Source organism: Phyllostomus hastatus, unplaced genomic scaffold, assembly GCF_019186645.2.
Source record: "Phyllostomus hastatus isolate PE091 unplaced genomic scaffold, TTU_PhHast_1.1 phas_contig_34, whole genome shotgun sequence".
Lineage (NCBI taxonomy): Eukaryota > Metazoa > Chordata > Mammalia > Chiroptera > Phyllostomidae > Phyllostomus > Phyllostomus hastatus.
In genome coordinates this window covers 49,357,193-49,369,639 of record NW_025333857.1, presented here as the reverse complement: position 1 = coordinate 49,369,639, position 12,447 = coordinate 49,357,193, and the positions used below count along the sequence as shown (strand labels likewise).

Genomic DNA, 12,447 nt, shown 5'->3' with positions numbered 1-12,447 from the left:
ATATTTCAATTTGAAAAGCAAACAAACAATAAATAGTTAAATATGAAAGAAAAAAAAGAAACTTAGCAACCAGCTCCAGGAGGCTTTGAGCTTGTCACTATCCAGTGAGTGTGCAGGGAAGTCTCCTCCCACCACCCCAGCAAGGAGATGCTCTGATGTCCCACAATGCAGTTGGCTCACATTTACATTCTCCGCGGTCCACTCCCAAAGAGCTGGAGGTGCCTGTCGAGTGCCTGATGACAGCTCACACTTGCTCTGCGCCAGGCCTTGTTCTAAGCACTTGACATAGACGCACTCGGCAACTCATCACCACTACCCTGTGTGGTAGGTGCCTTCACTGTCTACATTTACAGATGAGGAAGCTGAGGCTCAGAGCTGATAGGGATAGAGACAGAATTCAAACAGACTCTGGTCCCAGGGTCTGTTTTGTGGCCCCCTGGAGTCTGCTCCCTCCCAGGCCACCCCCCTCACCCGCCTCCAGATGAGGAATGGAATCTGGCATCCCTCACCCCCCCACCCCTGCTCAGCTGCTTCTTGACTCCAATCTGCCCCTTCCCCCCCGCCCCCACTCCAGTAGACAGCTACGCCTGGGCATTTCTGACACCGCGGTGCTTCCTGAGCCCAGCTCCTCTTCCATCCCTGCTGCCCCCATGCAGGCCTCTGCCTCCATGCCCACCCTGCCTGTGCATTCCTCACCGGAGAGAGCTTTGGAAATCTTCTGTTCCTGTCTGTCCTCACTCAGTTACCTTTCATGGCTCCTCGCTGTTGAAAGGCCACTCCTAGCCTCCCATCCTTTTTCTGGGTGTCCACATCTTCCCGCTCCTCTAGTTGTCAGCTGAGGTGCTTCCTCCTCCATGAAGCCCTCCCAGACTGCTCCAAGCCCCGGAGCCCTTTCACATCTCTTCTCTGTGACCTGGAGCACTCTCTGCCTTGACTGGTAGCACAAGTGAGCCTGTTTCTCATCCCACTGAGCTGACGAAGACAGGGACCACAGCTTGGGTTTCCCTGAACTCCCTTTCACTTGAACGAGACTTGAACGTGGCCTTTCTCAGGGCTCACCTTTAAGTCTTGTTTTCCACCTTCACCCTGGGACTTGGATTTCCGTCATGAGGGGGACCCGTCATTGACTGTTGAATACATAGCTGACTCTCAGGACGGTCCCAGAGCCCGCTGTCCCCTCCCCGTGTTCCCGGCTCACTCTTGCTGACCTGTCATGGCTGAATTTGCTTCGGATCCTGGGCAGTACATTTCTTCTCAGATCTGAGCATTGCCCTGGAACTTTCCTGAGGCTGTGAATTTGCATTTTCTACCTAAATTTGCATGTGATTTTTGGAGAGAGATTATGCAAATCTCCAGTTTTATTGGGTTGGCCAGAAAGTCTATTTAGTTTTTTTCCATAAGATAAAAGACACATTTTTCATTTTCACCAATAACTATAATGATTAGAATATTTTGAGTACATCAGCTATCTCCTGCTATTGGCTTCTAGTGGGTAGAAGCCAGGGGTGCTGCTAAACATCTTCCAGTGCATAAGACAGCCCCACAGCAAAGAGTTATTTGGCCAACATGTCAGTAGTACCAAGAAACTTTGCAAATCACTTTTGACACGTTTGATCAGTCACAGCCCCTTCTCCATACATCACACAAATCTTTTTTGTTTTGCGTTTCAGTTGTGTATCTGCTTCCATCTTCAGTATTAAAATGGCTGCACAAAAATTCACCAATTTTGATGTTCTTTATAAAATGCACGCTGATAGGACAGCTGTCACAATACAGTCTAACAACATTGTTTCAAATGAAGCTAAAGACAACTAAGCACTCCTAGAGCCATCGTACAGAAAAACTAAAGGAACTCTTTGGCCAACCCAGTAGAACATTTTTTAGTATGTTTTGTAATTTGTGCTGCTTGCACGAGCACCAGGCACTCACTTCTCACCATTCGTTGCAGACGTGAGCAGCCGGCTCTCCAGCTTCTCTAGCACCAAGGCGGACCCCTTGTTGAAAATCCATCCCTCACCAGAGCGCTCCCTCTTCTTAAAGTGTAAGCCCCCAGGGTGGAGAGGGTGGGGTGTGTGGGCTGGAGGGGTGTCACACAGAAATGGAGGCCTCCCTTTTGTCCCTAAGAGACCCAAATTGTTTTTCTGACCTTTATTATTAGGATTTTTAAATACAAGAATATCTTCATTGTAGAAAAATTAGAAAACAAAGGAAAGCAAAATTTGAAAAATCACTCATAAATCACTGGAGAGCTTTGGCAATTCTTCCACTCATGTCCACCCTAGTAGATAGGTAGCACTAGATAACTACTACCATTTGCCCTTTTAGCTTTCTTTGGCATATCTCTATATATTTAATGTACTTTTTTTCAAACATGGTATCATACTATAAATTCTGTTTTGTAATCTGTGTTTTCATTTGCAGAGATAATGTGAATATCTTCGTTCACTTAAAAAATTACACTAGCCATGGCTGGTGTGACTCAGTGGGTTGAACAGTGGCCTGCAAACTGAAAGGTCACCAGTTCAGTTCCCAGTCAGGACACATGCCTGGGTGGTGGGCCAGGGCCCCGGATGAGGGTGTGAGAGAGGCAACGGATCAATGTTTCTCTTACACATTGATGTGTTTCTCCCTCCCTTCTCCTCTCTCTCAAAATAAACAAATAACATCTTAAAAGAAAAAAATTACACAGGTACTGGATTCTTCTTGTAAAAATTAGAAATTAAATATCGGCGAAAAGAAAACAACTGCTTCCCCCATAGATAAATGCTGTTCATTTCTTTGGCATATATTCTTTTGGACATTTTAAAAGCTTATATGTGTACAGATTTTTAAAAAGGATTATATTATAGATATTATTTAGTACGTTTTTAAATTTAGCAGTATAGTTTGAACAATTTTCTATTTCCATAAATATAAATATGAATGTTATTTTTTAAAAGATGCATGGTAGTCCATTAAATGACCATGTCATATTTAATCTCATAATGTTGAACATTTAGGCTGCTTTACATTTTCTTTTCTATAAACAATGCTGCTATAAACATTGACCAGTTGGCTGCCTCTCGCACACCCCTAACCGGGGACCTGGCCTACAATACAGGCGTGTGCCCTGACCAGAAATCAAACTGGTGATCCTAAGGTTCATAGGCCGGCACTCAGTCCACTGAGCCACACCAGTCAGGGCCTTATACTCACTTTTATGCAACATTGTTCTATACGTTTTAGTCAGTGCCTTGAAGTGAGAGAGAAAAACAAAAGCTATAAGGATTAGAAAAGGGGAAAAAAGGTATTCAGATGACATATTCACTTACAGAATATCTGAAATAATCCACAGATAATTAGAATTGATAAGTACATTTAGAACAGCTGCTGGATGTAAGGTCAATATACAAAAATCAATCATAATATTATATATTGGCAATAAACAATTAGAAAATAAAAATTTAAAAACATTATTTTCTATTTTTTTAATATTTTATTTATTTATTTTTAGAGAGGGAAGGGAAAGAGAGAGAGAGCAACATCAATGTGCGGTTGCTGGGGGTCATGGCCTGCAACCCAGGCATATGCCCTGGCTGGGAATCGAACCTGCGACACTTTGGTTCGCAGCCCGCGCTCAATCCACTGAGCTACGCCAGCCAAGGCGTTAAAAACATTATTTTCGATAAGACTTTTTAAAAAACCAAGGGTAAATCTTTAAGTATAGTTTATGTAATTATTCCTCAATAAATTGTTAAAAACAGTAAAAAAAAAAAAAAAAAAAGAGGACTTCCGGTCAAGATGGCAGCATAGGCAGACATGGCTCATCTCTTTGCACAACCACATCAAAGTTACAACTAACATATAGAACAACCATCACTCAGAACTGTCAGAAATCGAGCTGAATGGAAGTCTGACAACTATGGAATTAAAGAAACCACATCCATCCAGACTGGTCGGAGGGGCACATGTGTGGAATGGGCTGGTCACTCATCCATGTGTGGTAGATAAAAATTTGAAAGGAATATCTCAGAAATGAGAAGTCCCAGCCCCACACCAGACCCCCAGCCCACTGTTCCAGTGCCAGAAAGATAAGTCCCCACAACTTCTGGCTGCAAAAACTGGCAGGGATTGAGTCAGTGGAAGAAACTTTTGGAGCCTCAAGAAATTCCTGTTAAAGAACCCACACACAGACTCACCTACTCAGACTCATTCTCTCTGAGCTCCAGCACTGGGGTAGCAGCTTGAAAGGCACCAGTGGCATACTGGGAGAAACTGAAGTGTCTGGCATCAAGGTGAGCAGGGACCATTGTCCCTTTTCTAAATCCTTCCCCCATAGAACCACAGAGCCAGCAAGCTGGTGCCATATCTGAGACTCCATCAACCTAGCTAAGACTGTTTGCCCCACCCTGGAGATCCCCAGAGACTCTGCCCCACCCAAGCTTCTTTTCCATATGAATGGCTGGTCTTGGCTCAGGCTTTACACCTTCCCAAATCCTCTTAAACAAGCAAAAGCTGGATTCAGAGAGCCAACAGCCTGGCTTCCCCTGGGAATCTCCACAACCAACACAAGTAGCAGCCATCTCAGACTGCTTATCAGGCAGGGTGGCCCTGGGCAAAACATAGGTAGGTACTGACCTTGGCCTGCACCACCCAGGAAACCCCAGGGCCAGTGCACTCAGAGAACAGCCACAGACCACACTGGAGCACCACCACCCAGCCCCTGCACAGCTGATCCTCCACAGAGGATCAGTTGGTGGTCAGTGGTCACAACCAATCTTTGCAGCTGACTGGCCTGGGTAAATCCCTCCCATTGATCTGCCAACAGCAACCAAGACCCAACTACAAGAGGAGGGTATATTCAGACCACCTGAAGAGCGCACTTCAAGTACCCAGCTTGGGTGATAGGGGAGGCTGTGCCACTGGACTCTACAGGACACCTGCTATATTAGGCCACACTATCAAGTCACAGAGTCACGGCAGCTCTACCTAATATATAGAAGAATACATAAGGAGGCTGCCAAAACGAGGAGACAAATGACTCAAATGAAACAAGAGATCAAAACTCCAGAAAAAGAGCTAAATGTAATGGAGATAAGCAATCTATCAGATGCAGAGTTCAGAACACTGGTTATAAGGTTGCTCAAGGAACTTAGTGAGGACCTCAGCAGCATAAAAAAGATCCAGTCAGAAATGAAGGATACACTAATTGAAATAAAGAACAATTTACAGGAAAACAACAGTAGGATGGATGAAGCCAAGAATCATAAGAAACATATGGAAGCAGAAAACCACCACAGAAAAACAGCAAGAAAAAAGAATCCCACCAAAATGAGAATAGTATAAGCAGCCTCTGGGATAACTTCAAGAAGCTCAACATTTGCATCATAGGGGTACCAGAAAGAGAAGATAAAGAAATTGGGAAACTATTTGAAAAAATAATGAAAGAAAACTTCCCTAATTTGGTGAAGGACATAGACATGTAAGTCCAGGAAGCACAGAGAGTCTCAAACAAGACAGATGCAAAGAGGCCCACTCCAAGACACATCATAATTAAAATGCCAAAGGTTAAAGATGGAGAGAGGACCTTAAAAACAGCAAGAGAAAAGAAGTTCATTACCTCAGGGGAGTTCCCATAAGACTGTTAGCTGATTTCTCAAAAGAAACTTTACAGGCTAGAAGGGATTAGCAAGACATATTCAAACTCCTGAAAAGCAGAGACCTACAGCCAAGAATGCTCTACACAGCAAAGCTATATATCCTATAATCCACATACCCTACAATCTGCAATACTTGCTTTGTAACGTTATGTCAACATATGTAGTGTAATGCAACAAGAACTATTATTGGGAGTTTAATCACTACCACTTTTCTGGAGGACAAATAGGCAGTATTTACCAAAGGTCTTAAAAACAATCATCCCCATTGACCCAGCAACTCCTCTTTTTGGAATATATACTAAAGAAATAATCAGATACAACAAAGATGTGCTTTCTAAAACTTTTTGGAAAGCCTAAATATTAAAGCCGAGGTGTAGGTTTAATTATAATGCATCCATGCACAAAACTTAGGTTCACCATTAAAATGCTCTTACAAAAGAGGGTTATCTGATGTGGTAAAATGCACATAAATACATCAATACATTAAAAAAAAAAAGATTGTCCAAGAGCATGTATGGTATACCAATGTTAAGGAAAGCTATGAAGCAGAAAGCAAAAACATAGGAAGGATATACTGGTAAGTATTACCAGTGATGGGATTATTTTTGGTTAAATTTTTAGAAATTGGCAACAAATTCAACGGTCCAGAATTCCTGTGGTACAAGGGGCATACAGTAAAATTTGCTCCCTTCCCATGTTCCTGCAGCCACCTCCCCGGAGGCAATCAGGGTTAAAAGGGTGGCTTTCCATTTCTCGGTGAGCGATTTCTGGGTTTTCCCATTTTCTGTTGTAAACACGTGTGAATCCATGGGTGCAAACAATTACAGTTCCTAGGCGCGAGACGCAGCGCCGACCCCGCCCACCAGGGCTACCGCTATATTTCCGTTTCTCCACAGTTGCGCGCACGCCCACGCTGGAGCCAGACACGATGCACGCGCGCCTGCGCCTCTCCGAGGACCTACTGACGGTGAGAAGCGCCCTCTTCCGCCGCCTGGGGCCTGCGCCCTCGCTGCGTTTCGATGAGCTGTGGCAGGTGCTGGGCCGAGACAGCTATGCCTCGGGCCGCCACTATTGGGAAGTGGACGTGCAGGAGGCGGGCTGCGGCTGGTGGGTGGGCGCGGCCTACGCCTCCCTGCGGCGCCGCGGGGGCTCCGCAGCCGCCCGCCTGGGCTGCAACCGCCAGTCTTGGTGCCTTAAGCGCTACGACCTGGAATACTGGGCCTTCCACGACAGCCATCGCTGCCGTCTGCGGCCCCACCACGACCCCGATCGCCTGGGCATCTTCCTAGATTACGAAGCCGGCATCCTCGCCTTCTACGACGTGACAGGCGGCATGAGACACCTCCACACCTTCCGCGCTGCGTTCCAGGAGCCGCTCTACCCTGCCCTGAGGCTCTGGGAAGGGACCTTGAGCATCGCCCGGCTGCCTTAGGGGCTGTGATTGTAGTGATAGCCCTGGGCTTTCCAGGACTCTGGTCATCCCTGACCCAGACGTGGGTGGTTCACTGCCTACTCTCTAAGCACACCCATTGTCTCCCCCACCAGTCATGCCTTGTGCTTGAACAGTTCTCTCTTAGGCAGGTTTCAAACATGCCTTAAACACAGGTCCTCTGCTGCTGCTGCTTTCTCATCAGACCTCCCCGCCACTGCCACTGCACTTAAGGCTACACTGCTTTCAGTCCAGGTTCCCGAAAGGACATACTCACAGGTGAGCCCTAAGCATCCTGACACAATACATCATCCTTAGCCTCAAACCTCTTCCCTCATACAGAAGCCAGAACCACCTGGCACATAGTAGGTCACAATAAATACGTGTATGAATGAGTCCCCTAGTCCTGACTCAATCTATCCAGTGTTCCTGGGATCTGCCTCCTCCTCTCCACTGTACTTAAACTTGTCCACGTTTCCTCCTTTCAGAGTAGCATCAAGAGCCTAATAGCGCCTCGCGGGAACCCTCTCCCATCCTCCTCCACCTATAGCCGCAGTGATCTGCCCAAAACCGCACTGAACCTCTCAACTATGAAAAGGTTCCCAGGGCAACAGGGGGAAAAAGCACTTCACCTCACCTTAGCATCCCAGGTTTTCCTAATCTGCTCCTAAACTACTTCTCCACTAGCTTCTACAGCTCTTTTCCAAGAACCTCCTTCAGAACTGTGTCACATAGTTGACCTCTGCCCTTTGTGGCTACCCCTTCCCCCGGCCCGTGCACATATGTACAGAAAAGCCCTTTCTTTGTCTGCCCCAGTCTTCCCCAGGCTTAACTGCCCCAAGGAAGTCTCCCCAAGCCACAAGAATCTCTCACTATCATGGCTACAAACCTGGGTCCCATCTTTCCAACTAGATTGGAAGCTTTCTATGGGTAGCAATGTCCTACACTCTCCCCATCCTGATAATTCAGTAAGCCCTGGCCCGCCCAGGCAGCGAACAGCCAGCAGCTGGCTATCACTGAATCACAGTGCAACAGAGCCAGGAGAGCCTCACAGATCACCCAGCCTGAGCTTTGCACATTTGGGGAGACTAAGGTCTTGACCTGAAAGAGTTGCTTCAAGTCACCCAGGCAAGTACCTGATTTGCCTTTTGGCCCAGTCCTTCGGGCCCAGTCTTTAACCTGGGAGATTTTACTGCTTGTTTCTCAGGGGATGTTAGGAAGAATCAGCAGGTGGCAGTTGCTAAGCAACCATGGCAGTTTTCCCTTCCTCTTAGAATCCAAAGCAAGAGAAGCGATGAGTAGAGCTTGGGCAGCCCAGTCACCCTGTGCTCCTCAGATCCCTCCGATCCAGATGTTGCCAAGGAAACCCATAAGAAGTGGCAGCGAGAGAGATGGCCAGACCAGCAGGACCTCACAGGGATGCCAGCTAGGTAGCAGGGCGGGAAAGGCCTTTCCTCAGGGCCTGTACCCCAGTTCTAAAGGTTTAGCATCCTGATGTGTCAAATTCCCTACACAGTTTTTAAGTGACACTGTACTAAAAGTATCCTGTTAGGTGCTTGGCAGGGCAGTGATAGGGTGAAGAAAATGCAAAGCTGAATCTCCCTCATGGTTTAAACAGACTCTCAGTGCATTAGTTTGAGCCAGGGGTGTCCAACCCCAGCCCTCGGGCCGCATGCAGCCCAGGATGGCTCTGAATGCAACTCAACACAATCATACATTTCCTTAAAGCATTACTTAGTTGTATTAGTAAGTTTTATATGGTTTTATTATTTAGATGTGTACATTTTCTATATTAGATAGAGATCACAAACTTGGGACGATTTTAAAAGGTTATTGAAAGGTCCGCTGCATAATTAGTTATGTGAGGGCTTTTTTGCTTACCTGTGGTGGCGGATATCATGAAAATTGTGCATGGACCTTTTCTTTGCTCATCGGTTTCCGTTGGTGTTTGTGTATTTCATGTGTGGCCCAAGACAACTCTTCCAGTGTGGCCCAGAGACACCAGAAGGTTGGACACCCTGGTCTGAACCATAAAAAACTGCCAATTTCCAATAGTTTTTGACATAAAAATGGCACTTTGAGCCAGGGTGTTATAATGCACACAGAAAGCAAGGCAGAAGGAAGCTCAGAAGTGCCTTTACCTCTAACTGAATCACTTTAAACTCCGTCTCAGGTAGATGTCTAAGCGCTGAGCCCCAGAAACCCTGAGAAAAGGGAAGTTAGTCCTGTGCAGATGGTCCGGGACTGAATGCAGGCAGAGGGCCCTCCTGGCAGGGGAGGAAGGGTGCACTTGACTGGAGACTCTGTTCATCCCTGCAAATCGAGACTTGTTCCTAGACCCGGAGCCACAGGAGCCGAGTAATAACAGCCCTTGCTAGGCACTGTCAGGCACTGTTCTAATGTTCTACACCTATTAACTCGCTTGACCCCCACACATCATCCCTAGCAGGTAGAAAGTCATCCCCATTTCACACATTGCAAAATTGAAACACGCAAGGAGCGACTTGCCTGAGCCACACAGCTAACGGCGGAGCTGGTGTCTGCGCTCATGCCCACCAGGCTGTGCCGTTTTGGCAAATGTAGCCAGTCTCTGGCCAGCACCTGCTCACTTTAGCCCCTCCCTCGGTGGGCCTGTGATGCTCTGCTTTTCTGCTCAGTTACTCTGTGGGACCTGAGTCTAGCTTTGGCTTAGCTTCCTTGGTCTCCAAGATGAGGTCTTATACCCAGAAGGAGATCTGAGAGCAGCAGAGACCGAGCTGCACTATAAAGGGTAAAAAACGGCTTTTACCAAAGGGCTCCTCTGTGCCAAGGTCTGCACCAGCCAGGAAACTGCAGTTTTGGTCCACAGTGGTGACCTCTGGCTAGTCACTTCTTACTTCTCAGAGTGTCACATATAAAATGGGGTATAATAATCCTATCCCCCAGTGCTGTGAGTCTCGATGGGCCAGAGGATATGACCCTGCCTTAGAAACTGTACAGAGCTGTGCCGAGCCAGGACGTGGGAGCATCCCCAGCAGAGTTCCTGCTGTGCTTAGTGCTGAGACAGCTGATAACCCTAACTGCCATCTGGCAGAAGCTTCCTCGGGGCCCATGTCTGCCAGGGTATTGAGCACTCACTCTTTCAGTTTTTAATTTGTAGAAATAAATGTCTTAACTGATACAGCAAATTGCTTGCAGATATGTTTAAATGAGTTTTCTAATATGTATGTTTACATAAAATGACTATTTTAACCATGGTCTTCACTGGGAGTTCACGTCGCTTCATTACACAGCATCTAGGCCTGGACAGGGTCTTGCTCATCTTCCACTCCCTCTAGTTTCTTTGCAGTGGTCAGCTGGTCCCTGGCCGAATGTGTCCAGTGGTGGGGACTTCACCACTTCCCAAGATCACTCACTAAGTTCTTGCTCATGTGGAAACAAATGCTGCCTCCCACTGTTCCTACCCATGACAGTACTGTGTAGCTTTTGGCATATTTGTGTTCATGCTTTAGCGACACTGCATCCATCTTCGGCCCATACTCATGATGAGAGATCTCAGAGACCCTCCCTTGTCTACTGCATCATCTCTTCCGTTTCTGCAACTGCACTCTCTCAGGAAGCAGGGGACGATGGTGTCAGCCTAGCGGAGGCACCCCCAGCAGAGGGCACGCGGAAGTGCCCTGCACAACCAGGGCTTGGTGCGCAGGAGTCCGTACTACAAGGTGGAGGCACCTTGCCCAAGTTGCCGAGCTAGATGGGGGGTGAGCGGGGGAGTGGGAGGCCCCAGTCTGAGTCGACTGAGGAGGCTTCCACGGCTCCCCATTGCCTACAGAACAAAGTCCAAATTCAGTCGGCTTCTAAGCCTTTGCTTCTTTCCTGACCAATTCCAATTCCCTTTTTTCCTATCCATGTGGCCATTCTCTGCCAAACTATCACTTGCTAGTGCCTGGACACTGTGGGCACTTCCCAAACCTATGCCCCAACTCCCTCAGTCACTTCTCAACCTGCAAGGTTGAACAAAAGTGCCACCTCTTCCAGGAAGCCTTCCCTGACTATGCCTCCTCTTCCATCTCTGCTCACGTGACTTCCAGAAAACATCTCAGCAATTCATTCACGTGGGTGCTGTTCATGGAGGCAACTGACTGGCTCCCTGCTGGGACTACCCACTGCACATTCTCAGCGAGAGCCCAGGCCGGGCTCTTCCCCCTCTTCCAGGCCCTGGAACACATCCCTCTGCTACCATGCTGCCACTGCTTGTTAGGTCTCAGATATTTGCTTAAATGTCACTTTCTCAGCTGTTGTAGAAAAAAAAGCCATGGAAGAGGAAATTCTGATGGTCTATTCAAAGTCTGTTCATAGGGAAAAATGAGAGTAAATATCAGTATCAGCCAGAAATTGACGCTATCATACTTCAGCTCTTAGCACACCAATTTTACAGGTGCTCTTTTGCACATGAGTACAACCCAGGATTCCTGTCCCACCCCACGCACACCTACCACATGAGCGCCTTTCTAGAAACTGTTTTGGGATCAACTGGAGGGGGAGGTTCTATACTCACAAGTAATTTCAAAAGGCTCATTTATGCATTTGAAGGGAAACTCAAATGTATACTTTGAAACAAGAGGAGTTATGGTAAACAAGGGCGAATGTGAACAAAGATTAAGAATTTGAAAATACATGTGGAGAAAATCATGCATCTCTGCTGGCTCACAAGAACACAGGGGGATACGGCGGGAAATCTCCGTGCGAGGGCCCTGCTGCTCTTCCAGGAAGCAAGGCGACCGTGCCAGCTGGGTGTGTGCTTCCACGACGGATGACAGAGGGGCCGATTTCAGCATTGCCTCCTCATCCCAAGTCGCCACAACCTGTGCACGCACCGGGCCCCACCTCCCCCGCCTCCCTTACGCGGTTCTACGTTTCTCCCCGTCACACACCCCACCCTTTAACGCACTCTGATGCACTTGCTGTGCTCAGGGTTTGTGGCGTGCCTGTCCCCATCCGAGGGCATGTCCTCGGGACCTAAGACACAGTCCAGCGCACAGTGGGCCCTCCAGGTCTGCTGAAAGCAGTGAAGGCCACTTCCCCCTCTATTCTCAGAGCTGCGAGCTCTGGAGGTGCTTCTCTGTCTGCAAGGCCCTCTGACCAGCACCTTCTTCAATACCACACAACCACGGCACAGCCAACCAACACAGAGCCCCAGAGTGGGCAGGGCACAGGGCAGCGGGGAAGGAGAGACAGCTGGAGGCCCGGCAGGAAGGGAGGTTTTGGGCCCTTTGGGTTGGCTTCCTGGGCACTAAGAACAAAGGCTTAGGGAAGACCCATCTGGCCAGCGCTCGCCCCTCCTATGCACACGTAATGGGAGATGATGATCTGCTTCTGAGCCCACTTCCCCTTCTGGGC

The 12,447-nt window shown here is 47.7% G+C and overlaps 1 protein-coding gene across 2 annotated transcripts in view; it reads left to right on the top strand.

Annotated features, from left to right (window-relative positions):
* The window catches only part of TRIM14 (tripartite motif containing 14), a 33,016-nt gene extending 22,646 nt beyond the window's left edge, over positions 1–10,370 (top strand). Inside the window, exons 5-6 of one of the 2 annotated variants that reach the window (XM_045840983.1) lie at positions 1,949–2,041; positions 6,536–10,370. In XM_045840983.1, coding sequence (XP_045696939.1) covers positions 1,949–2,041; positions 6,536–7,071 — 629 coding nt within the window. In that variant the 3' untranslated portion in view covers positions 7,072–10,370. The remainder of the gene's footprint in view (positions 1–1,948; positions 2,042–6,535) is intronic. The other variant, XM_045840984.1, reaches the window with a different exon arrangement.
* The last annotated feature ends 2,077 nt before the right edge of the window (positions 10,371–12,447 follow it).